At 53.8% G+C, this 21,190-nt stretch overlaps 1 protein-coding gene across 1 annotated transcript in view; it reads left to right on the top strand.

Annotated features, from left to right (window-relative positions):
• Positions 1-21,190, top strand: part of LOC138370585 (regucalcin-like) — a 111,344-nt gene that overhangs the window by 38,710 nt on the left and 51,444 nt on the right. Inside the window, exon 3 of the mRNA XM_069334990.1 lies at positions 786-998. Coding sequence (XP_069191091.1) covers positions 786-998 — 213 coding nt within the window. The remainder of the gene's footprint in view (positions 1-785; positions 999-21,190) is intronic.

Raw genomic sequence — 21,190 nt, 5'->3', positions numbered from 1 at the left:
ATGTTTGCATGCTATTTAGTTGATTCTGGCAATAACATATATTTATTTCTGGTGTGATGGTCTTGGGTTCTGTTACATGGCTCTGAGAAGGGTTTCAGAACAGGATTTGTTTCTAGGAATAGGAATAGGTTGATATAAATACCACAAGAGAATGTGTGGAGTGAGTGAATGTTCAGTAAGTTTAAGGACTGAAACAGAGGGGCTGTGTATTGACTGAAGTCAGTTTGTTACAGTTCTGATTGGCTTGAGATAGTTTATATTGGTTGAACCCCATGCACAGATACCAAGCGTTAGGTTGGGATAGATTACCGAGTTTTAGTTTCCCCGAAAATGGAAAATGTCCTTAGCCCAGTGATTAGAGCAGTTAGCGTGCATGAACAACAGATTGGAACAGTTTCGTGCGCTGAGCGAAACTTTTGGCCACGTCTGGTGACCAAAGAAGGCCTGGTCGAGGACCGGGCCGCATGGACACTAAGCCCCAAAACCATCTCAAGGTAGGTAAGGTAACGTCTCCTTACACTTCATGCCATTATTCACCTTGCAATAAATAGGTACCCAAAGGTTGAGTAGCTGTTGTGGGTTGCATCCTGGGAAAGGTCAGTTGGTAGCTCACTAAGAGTACCTCGATAAGCCTAACAGGTTTTCTGTTCGTGACAATGGGAGCCAAACAAGACCGCCGCCTAGGGAAGGGTAGACATAGGTACACATGCACAAGTGAGCGTGTTGTGCGGTCCACCGCCGCAACACACACGTACTGGCATGACTGAGTGTGTGTGTGGTTGCAGAGGACGGAGGCGTGGCGGAGGTGATCAGCGTGGTGATACCGGTGGAGGGAGAGCCCGACCTGCTGCTGGTGGGGATGGGCAAGACGCTGTGCGTGGTGCGCTGGTCTCCGGACGACCCCGACAGTCACACCGTCACCGCCAAGGTCATCCAGACCACCACAGACGACCACTTCAACGATGCCAAATGTGACCCCCAGGGACGACTATGGGCAGGTAAGGCGCACAGGTCGTCTACGACCCTCCAACACGACTCTTTACTTTCCAGCCTACGACAACCAGAGAGACTTTAATATATCAAACACAAGAACAGACTTGGATTATTTACCCTGTCTAAGAAACCACACAGGAGAAAGATTAGGTATTATACAAAGATGGTTCTTCATAATATTGTAAAGCCCGCTTTACCCTGTCGTAATAACCGCGGCCTCTATTGTAATAACCCAATGTTCCCCAGTATTAATCCTGTTATCTTGTTATCTCTCGTGATCGTAATATACGCTCTCTGTTGTACATCTCTGTCTCTCTTCACTCAATACCCCAGCTTAACACTGTTACAGTCCAGTATGACCCCTCACTGGACTGCCCCGTATATAAGAGGAATATTATAATAATAATAATAATAATTTTTATTTAGGCAAAGGTACATACATAAAGAGATTTTACAAAGTTTGTTGTCTTTATAGATAGGAGCTAGTACATACAATGCCTAAAGCCACTATTACGCAAAGCGTTTCGGGCAGGAGGAAGATATTAAATGAGGAAGATACACCAAGGACAAGGGTTATTAGTTAAAAACAATAACAAAACACATTTGCACTGCCACCACCTTCCCGACCAACCATACCTGAATGTGTCTATCACCGATCCCCCAGGAAGGCAAGGAATCAGTAACCATGGGACTCCGGGTAATATGAATTTCAGTAATAAATTTTGGAAAGTTAGTTTGTGTAATTTACGTTACTAATTTAAATCCAAGGGCAACTTTAGTATCGATTAATTGTAGGAGAACCTGGGGGCTTCCGATACAACACCTAAAAATGACAAAGTAGCAAAATATATCAAGGGGGAGTTAAGTGAATACCACTGGACAAGCTATACAATTTATTTTATGAAACATGTAAATTAAGACAATTTGAAACACATAACCTATTCTATTTCCCTAGAGGCACAATGGATATTTATTGAGGACACGAAACTCAAGTGCTACTATACCTTAAATACCCGCACTACGGCCCAGATGTTGATGGCTGCCCTCAGCCCCTAGGATACGGGCTTGCGGCCCTGTTCCTAATACACTCCCAAGACACACTAATGAAAATTTTGTTTTTCCAACTTATTGCTGGGAAGGATTACTCCTCCCACCATCTAATACAGCCCCAGGGCTCCACCTATTATTTTGGCAATGGCCAACCATTTAACACGTAGGCCTGAGGTCTGGCTCTCTAGGGCCAATAAGGACTTGGCCCTTATCTCAGGCCAATCACCTTCACTGATCTGCCGTGGAAAGCTACATGAATTCCTGAAGATTGAGTCAGCTCTCCCCAGCTATGAGAAGGGAGACAAGGCGCCTCTATGGATCCCCAGTGCACCTGCGAGCAATGTTTACAAAACTGATAAATTATGTTCAAGCCTGTCTCCTCTAAGATACGAGTAGGGACATTTGACTCTGCCTCGTATGGGGACGGGACCGGTTCTGAGAGGGAAAGAGAGGGAATGAGAGGGAATGAGAGGGAAAGAGAGGGAATGAGAGGGGGAAGTTGAGTGGGAGAAGCCAAGGTATCCAAGACCACCCTACCCTCAGGTCAACCTCTTGACCCTGACAAATGGGCGACAGGGGGGGGGGGAAGAGGAGGAGACGAATGACGGCCAAGTGGAGGGGAGAAGGAAGGAGGGGAGAGGGAGAAGGAAAGGAGGGGAGAAGGGAGAACTAATGAGCTGAGCCCTAGATCATTACAATATCTCGAAATCTGTTAATTTGTTGCATATATTTTCTTAGTCCTCAGCCGGAGTAAAGTATGTCATGCCTCTCATCTGTGGCATGGTATATAACACGCGTGATATATCACGTCTCTCATCTCCTGTGAGAGGCGTGATATATCGGTCACCAGGCGTTGAATGTTCTCCCTGAGTGGAAACGTCCTATGATAATTGTGTTGCAAAGAGCCTGATCTCCTCCGGTTCAATGCCAGTTGCGGAACGGTGACTGACCGGCAAGCACCATAAAGGCGGGAGTTCACAGCCCACTTTTACACAGTTACAGTCCTCTCCTGTGGCAGGTAAGTCCACAACGGGCTCACCATAACCTGTGCTACTTGCAACTTTTTGTTCAGAGTTGCTGAATCTGAAACAACAAGAACAGCCGACTTTGAGTGGTGCTGCACGAACACTTGAGCACGCCAGGACTGTATGAGTGGTGCTGCACGAACACTTGAGCACGCCAGGACTGTATGAGTGGTGCTGCACGAACACTTGAGCACACCAGGACTGTATGAGTGGTGCTGCACGAACACTTGAGCACGCCAGGACTGTATGAGTGGTGCTGCACGAAAACTTGAGCACACCAAGACTGTATGAGTGGTGCTGCACGAACACTTGAGCACGCCAGGACTGTATGAGTGGTGCTGCACGAACACTTGAGCACACCAGGACTGTATGAGTGGTGCTGCACGAACACTTGAGCACGCCAGGACTGTATGAGTGGTGCTGCACGAACACTTGAGCACACCAGGACTGTATGAGTGGTGCTGCACGAACACCTGAGCACGCCAGGACTGTATGAGTGGTGCTGCACGAACACTTGAGCACGCCAGGACTGTATGAGTGGTGCTGCACGAACACCTGAGCACGCCAGGACTGTATGAGTGGTGCTGCACGAACACTTGAGCACGCCAGGACTGTATGAGTGGTGCTGCACGAACACCTGAGCACACCAGGACTGTATGAGTGGTGCTGCACGAACACTTGAGCACGCCAGGACTGTATGAGCGGTGCTGCACGAACACTTGAGCACACCAGGACTGTATGAGTGGTGCTGCACGAACATTTGAGCACACCAGGACTGTATGAGTGGTGCTGCACGAACACTTGAGCACACCAGGACTGTATGAGTGGAACTGGTAGCAGCATGGGTGTGTGGCTGAGAGTGGTACTGGCAGCAGCATGGGTGTGTGGCTGAGAGTGGTACTGGCAGCAGCATGGGTGTGTGGCTGAGAGTGGTACTGGTAGCAGCATGGGTGTGTGGCTGAGAGTGGTACTGGCAGCAGCATGGGAGTGTGGCTGAGAGTGGTACTGGCAGCAGCATGGGTGTGTGGCTGAGAGTGGTACTGGCAGCAGCATGGGTGTGTGGCTGAGAGTGGTACTGGCAGCAGCATGGGTGTGTGTGCTGAGAGTGGTACTGGCAGCAGCATGGGTGTGTGTGCTGAGAGTGGTACTGGCAGCAGCATGGGTGTGTGTGCTGAGAGTGGTACTGGCAGCAGCATGGGTGTGTGTGGCTGAGAGTGGTACTGGCAGCAGCATGGGTGTGTGTGGCTGAGAGTGGTACTGGCAGCAGCATGGGTGTGTGTGGCTGAGAGTGGTACTGGCAGCAGCATGGGTGTGTGGCTGAGAGTGGTACTGGCAGCAGCATGGGTGTGTGGCTGAGAGTGGTACTGGCAGCAGCATGGGTGTGTGTGGCTGAGAGTGGTACTGGCAGCAGCATGGGTGTGTGTGGCTGAGAGTGGTACTGGCAGCAGCATGGATGTGTGGCTGAGAGTGGTACTGGCAGCAGCCTGGGTGTGTGGCTGAGAGTGGTACTGGCAGCAGCCTGGGTGTGTGGCTGAGAGTGGTACTGGCAGCAGCATGGGTGTGTGGCTGAGAGTGGTACTGGCAGCAGCATGGGTGTGTGGCTGAGAGTGGTACTGGCAGCAGCATGGGTGTGTGGCTGAGAGTGGTACTGGCAGCAGCATGGGTGTGTGGCTGAGAGTGGTACTGGCAGCAGCATGGGTGTGTGGCTGAGAGTGGTACTGGCAGCAGCATGGGTGTGTGGCTGAGAGTGGTACTTGCAGCAGCATAGGTGTGTGGCTGAGAGTGGTACTGGCAGCAGCATGGGTGTGTGGCTGAGAGTGGTACTGGCAGCAGCATGGGTGTGTGGCTGAGAGTGGTACTGGCAGCAGCATGGGTGTGTGGCTGAGAGTGGTACTGGCAGCAGCATGGGTGTGTGGCTGAGAGTGGTACTGGCAGCAGCATGGGTGTGTGGCTGAGAGTGGTACTGGCAGCAGCATGGGTGTGTGGCTGAGAGTGGTACTGGCAGCAGCATGGGTGTGTGGCTGAGAGTGGTACTGGCAGCAGCATGGGTGTGTGTGGCTGAGAGTGGTACTGGCAGCAGCATGGGTGTGTGGCTGAGAGTGGTACTGGCAGCAGCATGGGTGTGTGGCTGAGAGTGGTACTGGCAGCAGCATGGGTGTGTGGCTGAGAGTGGTACTGGCAGCAGCATGGGTGTGTGGCTGAGAGTGGTACTGGCAGCAGCATGGGTGTGTGGCTGAGAGTGGTACTGGCAGCAGCATGGGTGTGTGGCTGAGAGTGGTACTGGCAGCAGCATGGGTGTGTGGCTGAGAGTGGTACTGGCAGCAGCATGGGTGTGTGGCTGAGAGTGGTACTGGCAGCAGCATGGGTGTGTGGCTGAGAGTGGTACTGGCAGCAGCATGGGTGTGTAGCTGAGAGTGGTACTGGCAGCAGCATGGGTGTGTGGCTGAGAGTGGTACTGGCAGCAGCATGGGTGTGTGGCTGAGAGTGGTACTGGCAGCAGCATGGGTGTGTGGCTGAGAGTGGTACTGGCAGCAGCATGGGTGTGTGGCTGAGAGTGGTACTGGCAGCAGCATGGGTGTGTAGCTGAGAGTGGTACTGGCAGCAGCATGGGTGTGTGCTGAGAGTGGTACTGGCAGCAGCATGGGTGTGTGGCTGAGAGTGGTACTGGCAGCAGCCTGGGTGTGTGGCTGAGAGTGGTACTGGCAGCAGCATGGGTGTGTGTGCTGAGAGTGGTACTGGCAGCAGCATGGGTGTGTGGCTGAGAGTGGTACTGGCAGCAGCATGGGTGTGTGGCTGAGAGTGGTACTGGCAGCAGCATGGGTGTGTGGCTGAGAGTGGTACTGGCAGCAGCATGGGTGTGTGGCTGAGAGTGGTACTGGCAGCAGCCTGGGTGTGTGGCTGAGAGTGGTACTGGCAGCAGCATGGGTGTGTGTGCTGAGAGTGGTACTGGCAGCAGCATGGGTGTGTGTGCTGAGAGTGGTACTGGCAGCAGCATGGGTGTGTGGCTGAGAGTGGTACTGGCAGCAGCATGGGTGTGTGGCTGAGAGTGGTACTGGCAGCAGCATGGGTGTGTGTGCTGAGAGTGGTACTGGCAGCAGCATGGGTGTGTGGCTGAGAGTGGTACTGGCAGCAGCATGGGTGTGTGGCTGAGAGTGGTACTGGCAGCAGCATGGGTGTGTGGCTGAGAGTGGTACTGGCAGCAGCATGGGTGTGTGTGCTGAGAGTGGTACTGGCAGCAGCATGGGTGTGTGGCTGAGAGTGGTACTGGCAGCAGCATGGGTGTGTGCTGAGAGTGGTACTGGCAGCAGCATGGGTGTGTGTGCTGAGAGTGGTACTGGCAGCAGCATGGGTGTGTGGCTGAGAGTGGTACTGGCAGCAGCATGGGTGTGTAGCTGAGAGTGGTACTGGCAGCAGCATGGGTGTGTGTGCTGAGAGTGGTACTGGCAGCAGCATGGGTGTGTAGCTGAGAGTGGTACTGGCAGCAGCATGGGTGTGTGTGCGGAGAGTGGTACTGGCAGCAGCATGGGTGTGTGGCTGAGAGTGATACTGGCAGCAGCATGGGTGTGTAGCTGAGAGTGGTACTGGCAGCAGCATGGGTGTGTGGCTGAGAGTGGTACTGGCAGCAGCATGGGTGTGTGGCTGAGAGTGGTACTGGCGGCAGCATGGGTGTGTAGCTGAGAGTGGTACTGGCAGCATCATGGGTGTGTAGCTGAGAGTGGTACTGGCGGCAGCATGGGTGTGTAGCTGAGAGTGGTACTGGCGGCAGCATGGGTGTGTAGCTGAGAGTGGTACTGGCGGCAGCATGGGTGTGTAGCTGAGAGTGGTACTGGCGGCAGCATGGGTGTGTGGCTGAGAGTGGTACTGGCAGCAGCATGGGTGTGTGTGCTGAGAGTGGTACTGGCAGCAGCATGGGTGTGTGTGCTGAGAGTGGTATTGGCAGCAGCATGGGTGTGTGCTGAGAGTGGTACTGGCAGCAGCATGGGTGTGTGTGCTGAGAGTGGTACTGGCAGCAGCATGGGTGTGTAGCTGAGAGTGGTACTGGCGGCAGCATGGGTGTGTAGCTGAGAGTGGTACTGGCAGCAGCATGGGTGTGTGTGCTGAGAGTGGTACTGGCAGCAGCATGGGTGTGTGGCTGAGAGTGGTACTGGCAGCAGCATGGGTGTGTGCTGAGAGTGGTACTGGCAGCAGCATGGGTGTGTGGCTGAGAGTGGTACTGGCAGCAGCATGGGTGTGTGGCTGAGAGTGGTACTGGCAGCAGCATGGGTGTGTGCTGAGAGTGGTACTGGCAGCAGCATGGGTGTGTGGCTGAGAGTGGTACTGGCAGCAGCATGGGTGTGTGCTGAGAGTGGTACTGGCAGCAGCATGGGTGTGTGTGCTGAGAGTGGTACTGGCAGCAGCATGGGTGTGTGTGCTGAGAGTGGTACTGGCAGCAGCATGGGTGTGTGGCTGAGAGTGGTACTGGCAGCAGCATGGGTGTGTGGCTGAGAGTGGTACTGGCAGCAGCATGGGTGTGTGGCTGAGAGTGGTACTGGCAGCAGCATGGGTGTGTGGCTGAGAGTGGTACTGGCAGCAGCATGGGTGTGTGGCTGAGAGTGGTACTGGCAGCAGCATGGGTGTGTGGCTGAAAGTGGTACTGGCAGCAGCATGGGGTGTGTGGCTGAGAGTGGTACTGGCAGCAGCATGGGTGTGTGGCTGAGAGTGGTACTGGCAGCAGCATGGGTGTGTGGCTGAGAGTGGTACTGGCAGCAGCATGGGTGTGTGTGCTGAGAGTGGTACTGGCAGCAGCATGGGTGTGTGGCTGAAAGTGGTACTGGCAGCAGCATGGGTGTGTGGCTGAGAGTGGTACTGGCAGCAGCATGGGTGTGTGGCTGAGAGTGGTACTGGCAGCAGCATGGGTGTGTGTGCTGAGTGGTACTGGCAGCAGCATGGGTGTGTGTGCTGAGAGTGGTACTGGCAGCAGCATGGGTGTGTGTGCTGAGAGTGGTACTGGCAGCAGCATGGGTGTGTGGCTGAGAGTGGTACTGGCAGCAGCATGGGTGTGTGGCTGAGAGTGGTACTGGCAGCAGCATGGGTGTGTGTGCTGAGAGTGGTACTGGCAGCAGCATGGGTGTGTGGCTGAGAGTGGTACTGGCAGCAGCATGGGTGTGTGTGCTGAGAGTGGTACTGGCAGCAGCATGGGTGTGTGTGCTGAGAGTGGTACTGGCAGCAGCATGGGTGTGTGTGCTGCGAGTGGTACTGGCAGCAGCATGGGTGTGCGTGCTGAGAGTGGTACTGGCAGCAGCATGGGTGTGGCTGAGAGTGGTACTGGCAGCAGCATGGGTGTGTAGCTGAGAGTGGTACTGGCAGCAGCATGGGTGTGTGTGCTGAGAGTGGTACTGGCGGCAGCATGGGTGTGTAGCTGAGAGTGGTACTGGCAGCAGCATTTTCCTTATCTCTATACAAGAGATAAGGAAAAATCCGAAATATTTTTTCACATACGCAAAATCAAAATCCAAAACCTCGACCAGTATTGGACCGTTAATTACAAATGAAGGTACGTACACAGAGGACAACAAAGAGATTAGTGAAATTCTAAGAAGCCAATATGAGGCTATGTTTAGCACACCAATAAACAACATGAAAGTTGATGACCCAGACAGCTTCTTTATGAATGACATTCAAGCTGCAGATAATATAACGGATATTACCACAAACTCGGAAGACTTTGAAAGAGAAATTGATAATATGCCTATGCACTCAGCTCCTGGGACTGACTCATGGAATTCAATATTCATAAAGAAATGTAAAGTACCAGTAGCGAGAGCACTCAGCGTAATATGGAGAAAGAGCCTGGATACAGGGGAGATACCAGCAGCACTTAAATCTGCAGATATAGCTCCGTTGCACAAGGGGGGGAGTAAAGCCTTGGCAAAAAATTGTAGGCCAGTTGCACTAACATCACACATAATAAAAGTGTTTGAAAGAGTGATTAGGAATCAAATTTCTAGATTTATGGAAAACAATGAATTGCACAATCCAGGACAACATGGATTTAGAGCGGGAAGATCCTGTCTGTCACAGTTACTCAACCACTATGACATAATCACAGAAGCCCTAGAAGAAAAGCAAAATGCAGATGTTGTATTCACAGACTTTGCAAAGGCGTTCGACAAATGTGACCATGGGGTGATAGCTCACAAAATGAGGTCAATGGGAATAACTGGAAAAGTAGGACGCTGGATACTCAATTTCCTGTCGAACAGAACAAAAAGAGTAACAGTCAATCAGATAAAATCGAGTCCAAGCGATGTTAAAAGCTCTGTACCTCAAGGTACAGTCCTTGCACCGCTACTGTTCCTTATTCTCATATCTGATATAGACAAAAATACACGCCACAGCTTCGTGTCGTCCTTTGCAGATGACACAAAAATCAGCATGAAAATTACCTCTGCTGAAGACATTGAAAAACTACAAGCAGATGTCAACAAAGTTTTTGATTGGGCAGCAGAAAATAACATGATGTTTAACAGTGATAAATTTCAGGTACTCAGGTACGGCAAAAATGAGGATCTGAAACATAATACAGGGTACAAAACACAATCGAATCTTCCCATAGTAGAAAAACAGCATGTCAAGGATTTGGGAATAATGATGTCCGACGATCTAACGTTTAGGGAGCATAACCAAGCAAATATCGCGTCAGCCAGAAAAATGATCGGATGGATTACGAGAACTTTCAAATCCAGGGATCCCATCACAATGGTTGTACTCTTCAAGTCACTTGTGCTGTCCCGTCTCGAGTACTGCTCAGTACTCACTTCCCCCTTCAGAGCAGGAGAGATTGCTGAAATAGAGGGAATACAGAGAACATATACGGCACGCATAGACGAGATAAAACACCTAAATTATTGGGATCGTCTCAAAGCTCTCCAAATGTACTCTCTAGAAAGGAGACGAGAGAGATACCAAATAATATACACATGGAAAATACTGGAGGGTCAGGTCCCAAATCTACACAGTAAAATAACAACGTACTGGAGTGAACGATATGGAAGAAAATGCAAGATTGAACCAGTCAAGAGCAGAGGTGCCAAAGGCACAAACAGAGAGCACTGTATAAACATCAGGGGTCCGCGGTTGTTCAACGTCCTCCCAGCGAGCATAAGAAATATTGCCGGAACAACCGTGGACATCTTCAAGAGAAAACAGGACGGTTTTCTAAGAGAAGTTCCGGATCAGCCGGGCTGTGGTGGGTACGTGGCCCTGCGGGCCGCTCCAAGCAACAGCCTGGTGGACCAAACTTTCACAAGTCGAGCCTGGCCTCGGGCCGGGCTTGGGGAGTAGAAGAACTCCCAGAACCCCATCAACCAGGTATCAACCAGCATGGGTGTGTGGCTGAGAGTGGTACTGGCAGCAGCATGGGTGTGTGTGCTGAGAGTGGTACTGGCAGCAGCATGGGTGTGTGTGCTGAGAGTGGTACTGGCAGCAGCATGGGTGTGTGTGCTGAGAGTGGTACTGGCAGCAGCATGGGTGTGGCTGAGAGTGGTACTGGCAGCAGCATGGGTGTGTGTGCTGAGAGTGGTACTGGCAGCAGCATGGGTGTGGCTGAGAGTGGTACTGGCAGCAGCATGGGTGTGTGTGCTGAGAGTGGTACTGGCAGCAGCATGGGTGTGTGGCTGAGAGTGGTACTGGCAGCAGCATGGGTGTGTGTGCTGAGAGTGGTACTGGCAGCAGCATGGGTGTGTGTGCTGAGAGTGGTACTGGCAGCAGCATGGGTGTGTGTGCTGAGAGTGGTATTGGCAGCAGCATGGGTGTGTGGCTGAGAGTGGTACTGGCAGCAGCATGGGTGTGTGTGCTGAGAGTGGTACTGGCAGCAGCATGGGTGTGGCTGAGAGTGGTACTGGCAGCAGCATGGGTGTGTGTGCTGAGAGTGGTATTGGCAGCAGCATGGGTGTGTGGCTGAGAGTGGTACTGGCAGCAGCATGGGTGTGTGGCTGAGAGTGGTACTGGCAGCAGCATGGGTGTGTGTGCTGAGAGTGGTACTGGCAGCAGCATGGGTGTGTGTGCTGAGAGTGGTACTGGCAGCAGCATGGGTGTGTGGCTGAGAGTGGTACTGGCAGCAGCATGGGTGTGTAGCTGAGAATGGTACTGGCAGCATGGGTGTGTGGCTGAGAGTGGTACTGGCAGCATGGGTGTGTAGCTGAGAGTGGTACTGGCAGCAGCATGGGTGTGTAGCTGAGAGTGGTACTGGCAGCAGCATGGGTGTGTAGCTGAGAGTGGTACTGGCAGCATGGGTGTGTCGCTGAGAGTGGTACTGGCAGCATGGGTGTGTTGCTGAGAGTGGTACTGGCAGCATGGGTGTGTAGCTGAGAGTGGTACCAGCAGCATGGGTGTGTGGCTGAGAGTGGTATTGGCAGCAGCATGTGTGTGTGGCTAAGAGTGGTACTGGCAGCAGCATGGGTGTGTGTGCTGAGAGTGGTACTGGCAGCAGCATGGGTGTGTGGCTGAGAGTGGTACTGGCAGCAGCATGGGTGTGTGTCTGAGAGTGGTACTGGCGGCAGCATAGGTGTGTGGCTGAGAGTGGTACTGGCAGCAGCATTGGTGTGTGGCTGAGAGTGGTACTGGCAGCAGCATGGGTGTGTGCTGAGAGTGGTACTGACAGCAGCATTGGTGTGTGGCTGAGAGTGGTACTGGCAGCAGCATTGGTGTGTGGCTGAGAGTGGTACTGGCAGCAGCATTGGTGTGTGGCTGAGAGTGGTACTGGCAGCAGCATGGGTGTGTGCTGAGAGTGGTACTGGCAGCAGCATTGGTGTGTGTGCTGAGAGTGGTACTGGCAGCAGCATGGGTGTGTGCTGAGAGTGGTACTGGCAGCAGCATTGGTGTGTGTGCTGAGAGTGGTACTGGCAGCAGCATTGGTGTGTGCTGAGAGTGGTACTGGCAGCAGCATGGGTGTGTGGCTGAGAGTGTTACTGGCAGCAGCATGGGTGTGTGGCTAAGAGTGGTACTGGCAGCAGCATGGGTGTGTGTGTGCTGAAAGTGGTACTGGCAACAGCATAGGTGTGTGTGCTAAGAATGGTACTGGCGGCAGCATAGGTGTGTGGCTGAGAGTGGTACTGGCGGCAGCATAGGTGTGTGGCTGAGAGTGGTACTGGCGGCAGCATAGGTGTGTGGCTGAGAGTGGTACTGGCGGCAGCATAGGTGTGTGGCTGAGAGTGGTACTGGCGGCAGCATAGGTGTGTGGCTGAGAGTGGTACTGGCGGCAGCATAGGTGTGTGGCTGAGAGTGGTACTGGCGGCAGCATAGGTGTGTGGCTGAGAGTGGTACTGGCAGCAGCATGGGTGCGTGGCTGAGAGTGGTACTGGCAGCAGCATGTGTGTGTGTGCTGAGTGTGGTACTGGCAACAGCATAGGTGTGTGCTAAGAATGGTACTGGCGGCAGCATAGGTGTGTGGCTGAGAGTGGTACTGGCAGCAGCATTGGTGTGTGGCTGAGAGTGGTACTGGCAGCATCATGGGTGTGTGGCTGAGAGTGGTACTGGCAGCAGCATGGGTGTGTTGCTGAGAGTGGTACTGGCAGCAGCATGGGTGTGTGGCTGAGAGTGGTACTGGCAGCAGCATGGGTGTCTGGCTGAGAGCGGTACTGGCAGCAGCATGGGTGTGTGGCTGAGAGTGGTACTGGCAGCAGCATGGGTGTGTGGCTGAGGGTGGTACTGGCAGCAGCATGGGTGTGTGGCTGAGAGTGGTACTGGCAGCAGCATGGGTGTGTGGCTGAGAGTGGTACTGGTAGCAGCATTGGTGTGTGGCTGAGAGTGGTACTGGCAGCAGCATGGGTGTGTGGCTGAGAGTGGTACTGGCAGCAGCATGGGTGTGCTGAGAGTGGTACTGGCAGCAGCATGGGTGTGTGACTGAGAGTGGTACTGGCAGCAGCATGGGTGTGTGGCTGAGAGTGGTACTGGCAGCAGCATGGGTGTGTGGCTGAGAGTGGTACTGGCAGCAGCATGGGTGTGTGGCTGAGAGTGGTACTGGCAGCAGCATGGGTGTGTGGCTGAGAGTGGTACTGGCAGCAGCATGGGTGTGTAGCTGAGAGTGGTACTGGCAGCAGCATGGGTGTGTGTGCGGAGAGTGGTACTGGCAGCAGCATGGGTGTGTGGCTGAGAGTGATACTGGCAGCAGCATGGGTGTGTAGCTGAGAGTGGTACTGGCAGCAGCATGGGTGTGTGGCTGAGAGTGGTACTGGCAGCAGCATGGGTGTGTGGCTGAGAGTGGTACTGGCGGCAGCATGGGTGTGTAGCTGAGAGTGGTACTGGCAGCATCATGGGTGTGTAGCTGAGAGTGGTACTGGCGGCAGCATGGGTGTGTAGCTGAGAGTGGTACTGGCGGCAGCATGGGTGTGTAGCTGAGAGTGGTACTGGCGGCAGCATGGGTGTGTAGCTGAGAGTGGTACTGGCGGCAGCATGGGTGTGTGGCTGAGAGTGGTACTGGCAGCAGCATGGGTGTGTGTGCTGAGAGTGGTACTGGCAGCAGCATGGGTGTGTGTGCTGAGAGTGGTATTGGCAGCAGCATGGGTGTGTGCTGAGAGTGGTACTGGCAGCAGCATGGGTGTGTGTGCTGAGAGTGGTACTGGCAGCAGCATGGGTGTGTAGCTGAGAGTGGTACTGGCGGCAGCATGGGTGTGTAGCTGAGAGTGGTACTGGCAGCAGCATGGGTGTGTGTGCTGAGAGTGGTACTGGCAGCAGCATGGGTGTGTGGCTGAGAGTGGTACTGGCAGCAGCATGGGTGTGTGCTGAGAGTGGTACTGGCAGCAGCATGGGTGTGTGGCTGAGAGTGGTACTGGCAGCAGCATGGGTGTGTGGCTGAGAGTGGTACTGGCAGCAGCATGGGTGTGTGCTGAGAGTGGTACTGGCAGCAGCATGGGTGTGTGGCTGAGAGTGGTACTGGCAGCAGCATGGGTGTGTGCTGAGAGTGGTACTGGCAGCAGCATGGGTGTGTGTGCTGAGAGTGGTACTGGCAGCAGCATGGGTGTGTGTGCTGAGAGTGGTACTGGCAGCAGCATGGGTGTGTGGCTGAGAGTGGTACTGGCAGCAGCATGGGTGTGTGGCTGAGAGTGGTACTGGCAGCAGCATGGGTGTGTGGCTGAGAGTGGTACTGGCAGCAGCATGGGTGTGTGGCTGAGAGTGGTACTGGCAGCAGCATGGGTGTGTGGCTGAGAGTGGTACTGGCAGCAGCATGGGTGTGTGGCTGAAAGTGGTACTGGCAGCAGCATGGGGTGTGTGGCTGAGAGTGGTACTGGCAGCAGCATGGGTGTGTGGCTGAGAGTGGTACTGGCAGCAGCATGGGTGTGTGGCTGAGAGTGGTACTGGCAGCAGCATGGGTGTGTGTGCTGAGAGTGGTACTGGCAGCAGCATGGGTGTGTGGCTGAAAGTGGTACTGGCAGCAGCATGGGTGTGTGGCTGAGAGTGGTACTGGCAGCAGCATGGGTGTGTGGCTGAGAGTGGTACTGGCAGCAGCATGGGTGTGTGGCTGAGAGTGGTACTGGCAGCAGCATGGGTGTGTGTGCTGAGAGTGGTACTGGCAGCAGCATGGGTGTGTGGCTGAGAGTGGTACTGGCAGCAGCATGGGTGTGTGGCTGAGAGTGGTACTGGCAGCAGCATGGGTGTGTGTGCTGAGAGTGGTACTGGCAGCAGCATGGGTGTGTGTGCTGAGTGGTACTGGCAGCAGCATGGGTGTGTGTGCTGAGAGTGGTACTGGCAGCAGCATGGGTGTGTGTGCTGAGAGTGGTACTGGCAGCAGCATGGGTGTGTGGCTGAGAGTGGTACTGGCAGCAGCATGGGTGTGTGGCTGAGAGTGGTACTGGCAGCAGCATGGGTGTGTGTGCTGAGAGTGGTACTGGCAGCAGCATGGGTGTGTGGCTGAGAGTGGTACTGGCAGCAGCATGGGTGTGTGTGCTGAGAGTGGTACTGGCAGCAGCATGGGTGTGTGTGCTGAGAGTGGTACTGGCAGCAGCATGGGTGTGTGTGCTGCGAGTGGTACTGGCAGCAGCATGGGTGTGCGTGCTGAGAGTGGTACTGGCAGCAGCATGGGTGTGGCTGAGAGTGGTACTGGCAGCAGCATGGGTGTGTAGCTGAGAGTGGTACTGGCAGCAGCATGGGTGTGTGTGCTGAGAGTGGTACTGGCGGCAGCATGGGTGTGTAGCTGAGAGTGGTACTGGCAGCAGCATTTTCCTTATCTCTATACAAGAGATAAGGAAAAATCCGAAATATTTTTTCACATACGCAAAATCAAAATCCAAAACCTCGACCAGTATTGGACCGTTAATTACAAATGAAGGTACGTACACAGAGGACAACAAAGAGATTAGTGAAATTCTAAGAAGCCAATATGAGGCTATGTTTAGCACACCAATAAACAACATGAAAGTTGATGACCCAGACAGCTTCTTTATGAATGACATTCAAGCTGCAGATAATATAACGGATATTACCACAAACTCGGAAGACTTTGAAAGAGAAATTGATAATATGCCTATGCACTCAGCTCCTGGGACTGACTCATGGAATTCAATATTCATAAAGAAATGTAAAGTACCAGTAGCGAGAGCACTCAGCGTAATATGGAGAAAGAGCCTGGATACAGGGGAGATACCAGCAGCACTTAAATCTGCAGATATAGCTCCGTTGCACAAGGGGGGGAGTAAAGCCTTGGCAAAAAATTGTAGGCCAGTTGCACTAACATCACACATAATAAAAGTGTTTGAAAGAGTGATTAGGAATCAAATTTCTAGATTTATGGAAAACAATGAATTGCACAATCCAGGACAACATGGATTTAGAGCGGGAAGATCCTGTCTGTCACAGTTACTCAACCACTATGACATAATCACAGAAGCCCTAGAAGAAAAGCAAAATGCAGATGTTGTATTCACAGACTTTGCAAAGGCGTTCGACAAATGTGACCATGGGGTGATAGCTCACAAAATGAGGTCAATGGGAATAACTGGAAAAGTAGGACGCTGGATACTCAATTTCCTGTCGAACAGAACAAAAAGAGTAACAGTCAATCAGATAAAATCGAGTCCAAGCGATGTTAAAAGCTCTGTACCTCAAGGTACAGTCCTTGCACCGCTACTGTTCCTTATTCTCATATCTGATATAGACAAAAATACACGCCACAGCTTCGTGTCGTCCTTTGCAGATGACACAAAAATCAGCATGAAAATTACCTCTGCTGAAGACATTGAAAAACTACAAGCAGATGTCAACAAAGTTTTTGATTGGGCAGCAGAAAATAACATGATGTTTAACAGTGATAAATTTCAGGTACTCAGGTACGGCAAAAATGAGGATCTGAAACATAATACAGGGTACAAAACACAATCGAATCTTCCCATAGTAGAAAAACAGCATGTCAAGGATTTGGGAATAATGATGTCCGACGATCTAACGTTTAGGGAGCATAACCAAGCAAATATCGCGTCAGCCAGAAAAATGATCGGATGGATTACGAGAACTTTCAAATCCAGGGATCCCATCACAATGGTTGTACTCTTCAAGTCACTTGTGCTGTCCCGTCTCGAGTACTGCTCAGTACTCACTTCCCCCTTCAGAGCAGGAGAGATTGCTGAAATAGAGGGAATACAGAGAACATATACGGCACGCATAGACGAGATAAAACACCTAAATTATTGGGATCGTCTCAAAGCTCTCCAAATGTACTCTCTAGAAAGGAGACGAGAGAGATACCAAATAATATACACATGGAAAATACTGGAGGGTCAGGTCCCAAATCTACACAGTAAAATAACAACGTACTGGAGTGAACGATATGGAAGAAAATGCAAGATTGAACCAGTCAAGAGCAGAGGTGCCAAAGGCACAAACAGAGAGCACTGTATAAACATCAGGGGTCCGCGGTTGTTCAACGTCCTCCCAGCGAGCATAAGAAATATTGCCGGAACAACCGTGGACATCTTCAAGAGAAAACAGGACGGTTTTCTAAGAGAAGTTCCGGATCAGCCGGGCTGTGGTGGGTACGTGGCCCTGCGGGCCGCTCCAAGCAACAGCCTGGTGGACCAAACTTTCACAAGTCGAGCCTGGCCTCGGGCCGGGCTTGGGGAGTAGAAGAACTCCCAGAACCCCATCAACCAGGTATCAACCAGCATGGGTGTGTGGCTGAGAGTGGTACTGGCAGCAGCATGGGTGTGTGTGCTGAGAGTGGTACTGGCAGCAGCATGGGTGTGTGTGCTGAGAGTGGTACTGGCAGCAGCATGGGTGTGTGTGCTGAGAGTGGTACTGGCAGCAGCATGGGTGTGGCTGAGAGTGGTACTGGCAGCAGCATGGGTGTGTGTGCTGAGAGTGGTACTGGCAGCAGCATGGGTGTGGCTGAGAGTGGTACTGGCAGCAGCATGGGTGTGTGTGCTGAGAGTGGTACTGGCAGCAGCATGGGTGTGTGGCTGAGAGTGGTACTGGCAGCAGCATGGGTGTGTGTGCTGAGAGTGGTACTGGCAGCAGCATGGGTGTGTGTGCTGAGAGTGGTACTGGCAGCAGCATGGGTGTGTGTGCTGAGAGTGGTATTGGCAGCAGCATGGGTGTGTGGCTGAGAGTGGTACTGGCAGCAGCATGGGTGTGTGTGCTGAGAGTGGTACTGGCAGCAGCATGGGTGTGGCTGAGAGTGGTACTGGCAGCAGCATGGGTGTGTGTGCTGAGAGTGGTATTGGCAGCAGCATGGGTGTGTGGCTGAGAGTGGTACTGGCAGCAGCATGGGTGTGTGGCTGAGAGTGGTACTGGCAGCAGCATGGGTGTGTGTGCTGAGAGTGGTACTGGCAGCAGCATGGGTGTGTGTGCTGAGAGTGGTACTGGCAGCAGCATGGGTGTGTGGCTGAGAGTGGTACTGGCAGCAGCATGGGTGTGTAGCTGAGAATGGTACTGGCAGCATGGGTGTGTGGCTGAGAGTGGTACTGGCAGCATGGGTGTGTAGCTGAGAGTGGTACTGGCAGCAGCATGGGTGTGTAGCTGAGAGTGGTACTGGCAGCAGCATGGGTGTGTAGCTGAGAGTGGTACTGGCAGCATGGGTGTGTCGCTGAGAGTGGTACTGGCAGCATGGGTGTGTTGCTGAGAGTGGTACTGGCAGCATGGGTGTGTAGCTGAGAGTGGTACCAGCAGCATGGGTGTGTGGCTGAGAGTGGTATTGGCAGCAGCATGTGTGTGTGGCTAAGAGTGGTACTGGCAGCAGCATGGGTGTGTGTGCTGAGAGTGGTACTGGCAGCAGCATGGGTGTGTGGCTGAGAGTGGTACTGGCAGCAGCATGGGTGTGTGTCTGAGAGTGGTACTGGCGGCAGCATAGGTGTGTGGCTGAGAGTGGTACTGGCAGCAGCATTGGTGTGTGGCTGAGAGTGGTACTGGCAGCAGCATGGGTGTGTGCTGAGAGTGGTACTGACAGCAGCATTGGTGTGTGGCTGAGAGTGGTACTGGCAGCAGCATTGGTGTGTGGCTGAGAGTGGTACTGGCAGCAGCATTGGTGTGTGGCTGAGAGTGGTACTGGCAGCAGCATGGGTGTGTGCTGAGAGTGGTACTGGCAGCAGCATTGGTGTGTGTGCTGAGAGTGGTACTGGCAGCAGCATGGGTGTGTGCTGAGAGTGGTACTGGCAGCAGCATTGGTGTGTGTGCTGAGAGTGGTACTGGCAGCAGCATTGGTGTGTGCTGAGAGTGGTACTGGCAGCAGCATGGGTGTGTGGCTGAGAGTGTTACTGGCAGCAGCATGGGTGTGTGGCTAAGAGTGGTACTGGCAGCAGCATGGGTGTGTGTGTGCTGAAAGTGGTACTGGCAACAGCATAGGTGTGTGTGCTAAGAATGGTACTGGCGGCAGCATAGGTGTGTGGCTGAGAGTGGTACTGGCGGCAGCATAGGTGTGTGGCTGAGAGTGGTACTGGCGGCAGCATAGGTGTGTGGCTGAGAGTGGTACTGGCGGCAGCATAGGTGTGTGGCTGAGAGTGGTACTGGCGGCAGCATAGGTGTGTGGCTGAGAGTGGTACTGGCGGCAGCATAGGTGTGTGGCTGAGAGTGGTACTGGCGGCAGCATAGGTGTGTGGCTGAGAGTGGTACTGGCAGCAGCATGGGTGCGTGGCTGAGAGTGGTACTGGCAGCAGCATGTGTGTGTGTGCTGAGTGTGGTACTGGCAACAGCATAGGTGTGTGCTAAGAATGGTACTGGCGGCAGCATAGGTGTGTGGCTGAGAGTGGTACTGGCAGCAGCATTGGTGTGTGGCTGAGAGTGGTACTGGCAGCATCATGGGTGTGTGGCTGAGAGTGGTACTGGCAGCAGCATGGGTGTGTTGCTGAGAGTGGTACTGGCAGCAGCATGGGTGTGTGGCTGAGAGTGGTACTGGCAGCAGCATGGGTGTGTGGCTGAGAGCGGTACTGGCAGCAGCATGGGTGTGTGGCTGAGAGTGGTACTGGCAGCAGCATGGGTGTGTGGCTGAGGGTGGTACTGGCAGGAGCATGGGTGTGTGGCTGAGAGTGGTACTGGCAGCAGCATGGGTGTGTGGCTGAGAGTGGTACTGGTAGCAGCATTGGTGTGTGGCTGAGAGTGGTACTGGCAGCAGCATGGGTGTGTGGCTGAGAGTGGTACTGGCAGCAGCATGGGTGTGCTGAGAGTGGTACTGGCAGCAGCATGGGTGTGTGACTGAGAGTGGTACTGGCAGCAGCATTGGTGTGTGGCTGAGAGTGGTACTGGCAGCAGCATGGGTGTGTGGCTGAGAGTGGTACTGGCAGCAGCATGGGTGTGTGGCTGAGAGTGGTACTGGCAGCAGCATGGGTGTGTGGCTGAGAGTGGTACTGGCAGCAGCATGGGTGTGTGGCTGAGAGTGGTACTGGCAGCAGCATGGGTGTGTGCTGAGAGTGGTACTGGCAGCAGCATGGGTGTGTGCTGAGAGTGGTACTGGCAGCAGCATGGGTGTGTGCTGAGAGTGGTACTGGCAGCAGCATGGGTGTGTGGCTGAGAGTGGTACTGGCAGCATCATGGGTGTGTGGCTGAGAGTGGTACCGGCAGCAGCCTGGGTGTGTGTGCTGAGAGTGGTACTGGCAGCATCATGGGTGTGTGGCTGAGAGTGGTACTGGCAGCAGCATGGGTGTGTGGCTGAGAGTGGTACTGGCAGCAGCATGGGTGTGTGGCTGAGAGTGGTACTGGCAGCATCATGGGTGTGTGGCTGAGAGTGGTACTGGCAGCAGCATGGGTGTGTGTGCTGAGAGTGGTACTGGCAGCAGCCTGGGTGTGTGGCTGAGAGTGGTACTGGCAGCAGCATGGGTGTGAGCTGAGAGTGGTACTGGCAGCAGCATGGGTGTGTGCTGAGAGTGGTACTGGCAGCAGCATGGGTGTGTGTGCTGAGAGTGGTACTGGCGGCAGCATGGGTGTGTGTGCTGAGAGTGGTACTGGCGGCAGCATGGGTGTGTGCTGAGAGTGGTACTGGCAGCAGCATGGGTGTGGCTGAGAGTGGTACTGGCAGCAGCATGGGTGTGTGCTGAGAGTGGTACTGGCAGCAGCATGGGTGTGTGTGCTGAGAGTGGTACTGGCAGCAGCATGGGTGTGTGTGCTGAGAGTGGTACTGGCAGCAGCATGGGTGTGTGCTGAGAGTGGTACTGGCAGCAGCATGGGTGTGTCCTGAGGGTGGTACAGGCAGCAGCATTGGTGTGTGGCTGAGAGTGGTACTGGCAGCAGCATGGGTGTGTGGCTGAGAGTGGTACTGGCAGCAGCCTGGGTGTGTGTGTTGAGAGTGGTACTGGCAGCAGCATGGGTGTGTGGCTGAGAGTGGTACTGGCAGCAGCATGGGTGTGTGGCTGAGAGTGGTACTGGCAGCAGCATGGGTGTGTGGCTGAGAGTGGTACTGGCAGCAGCCTGGGTGGGTGTGCTGAGAGTGGTACTGGCAGCAGCCTGGGTGTGTGGCTGAGAGTGGTACTGGCAGCAGCATGGGTGTGTGCTGTGAGTGGTACTGGCAGCAGCATGGGTGTGTGTGCTGAGAGTGGTACTGGCGGCAGCATGGGTGTGTGCTGAGAGTGGTACTGGCAGCAGCCTGGGTGGGTGTGCTGAGAGTGGTACTGGCAGCAGCCTGGGTGGGTGTGCTGAGAGTGGTACTGGCAGCAGCATGGGTGGGTGTG

Source organism: Procambarus clarkii, chromosome 32 (genome assembly GCF_040958095.1).
Source record: "Procambarus clarkii isolate CNS0578487 chromosome 32, FALCON_Pclarkii_2.0, whole genome shotgun sequence".
NCBI lineage: Eukaryota > Metazoa > Arthropoda > Malacostraca > Decapoda > Cambaridae > Procambarus > Procambarus clarkii.
This window is presented reverse-complemented; position numbering and strand designations above follow the sequence as displayed.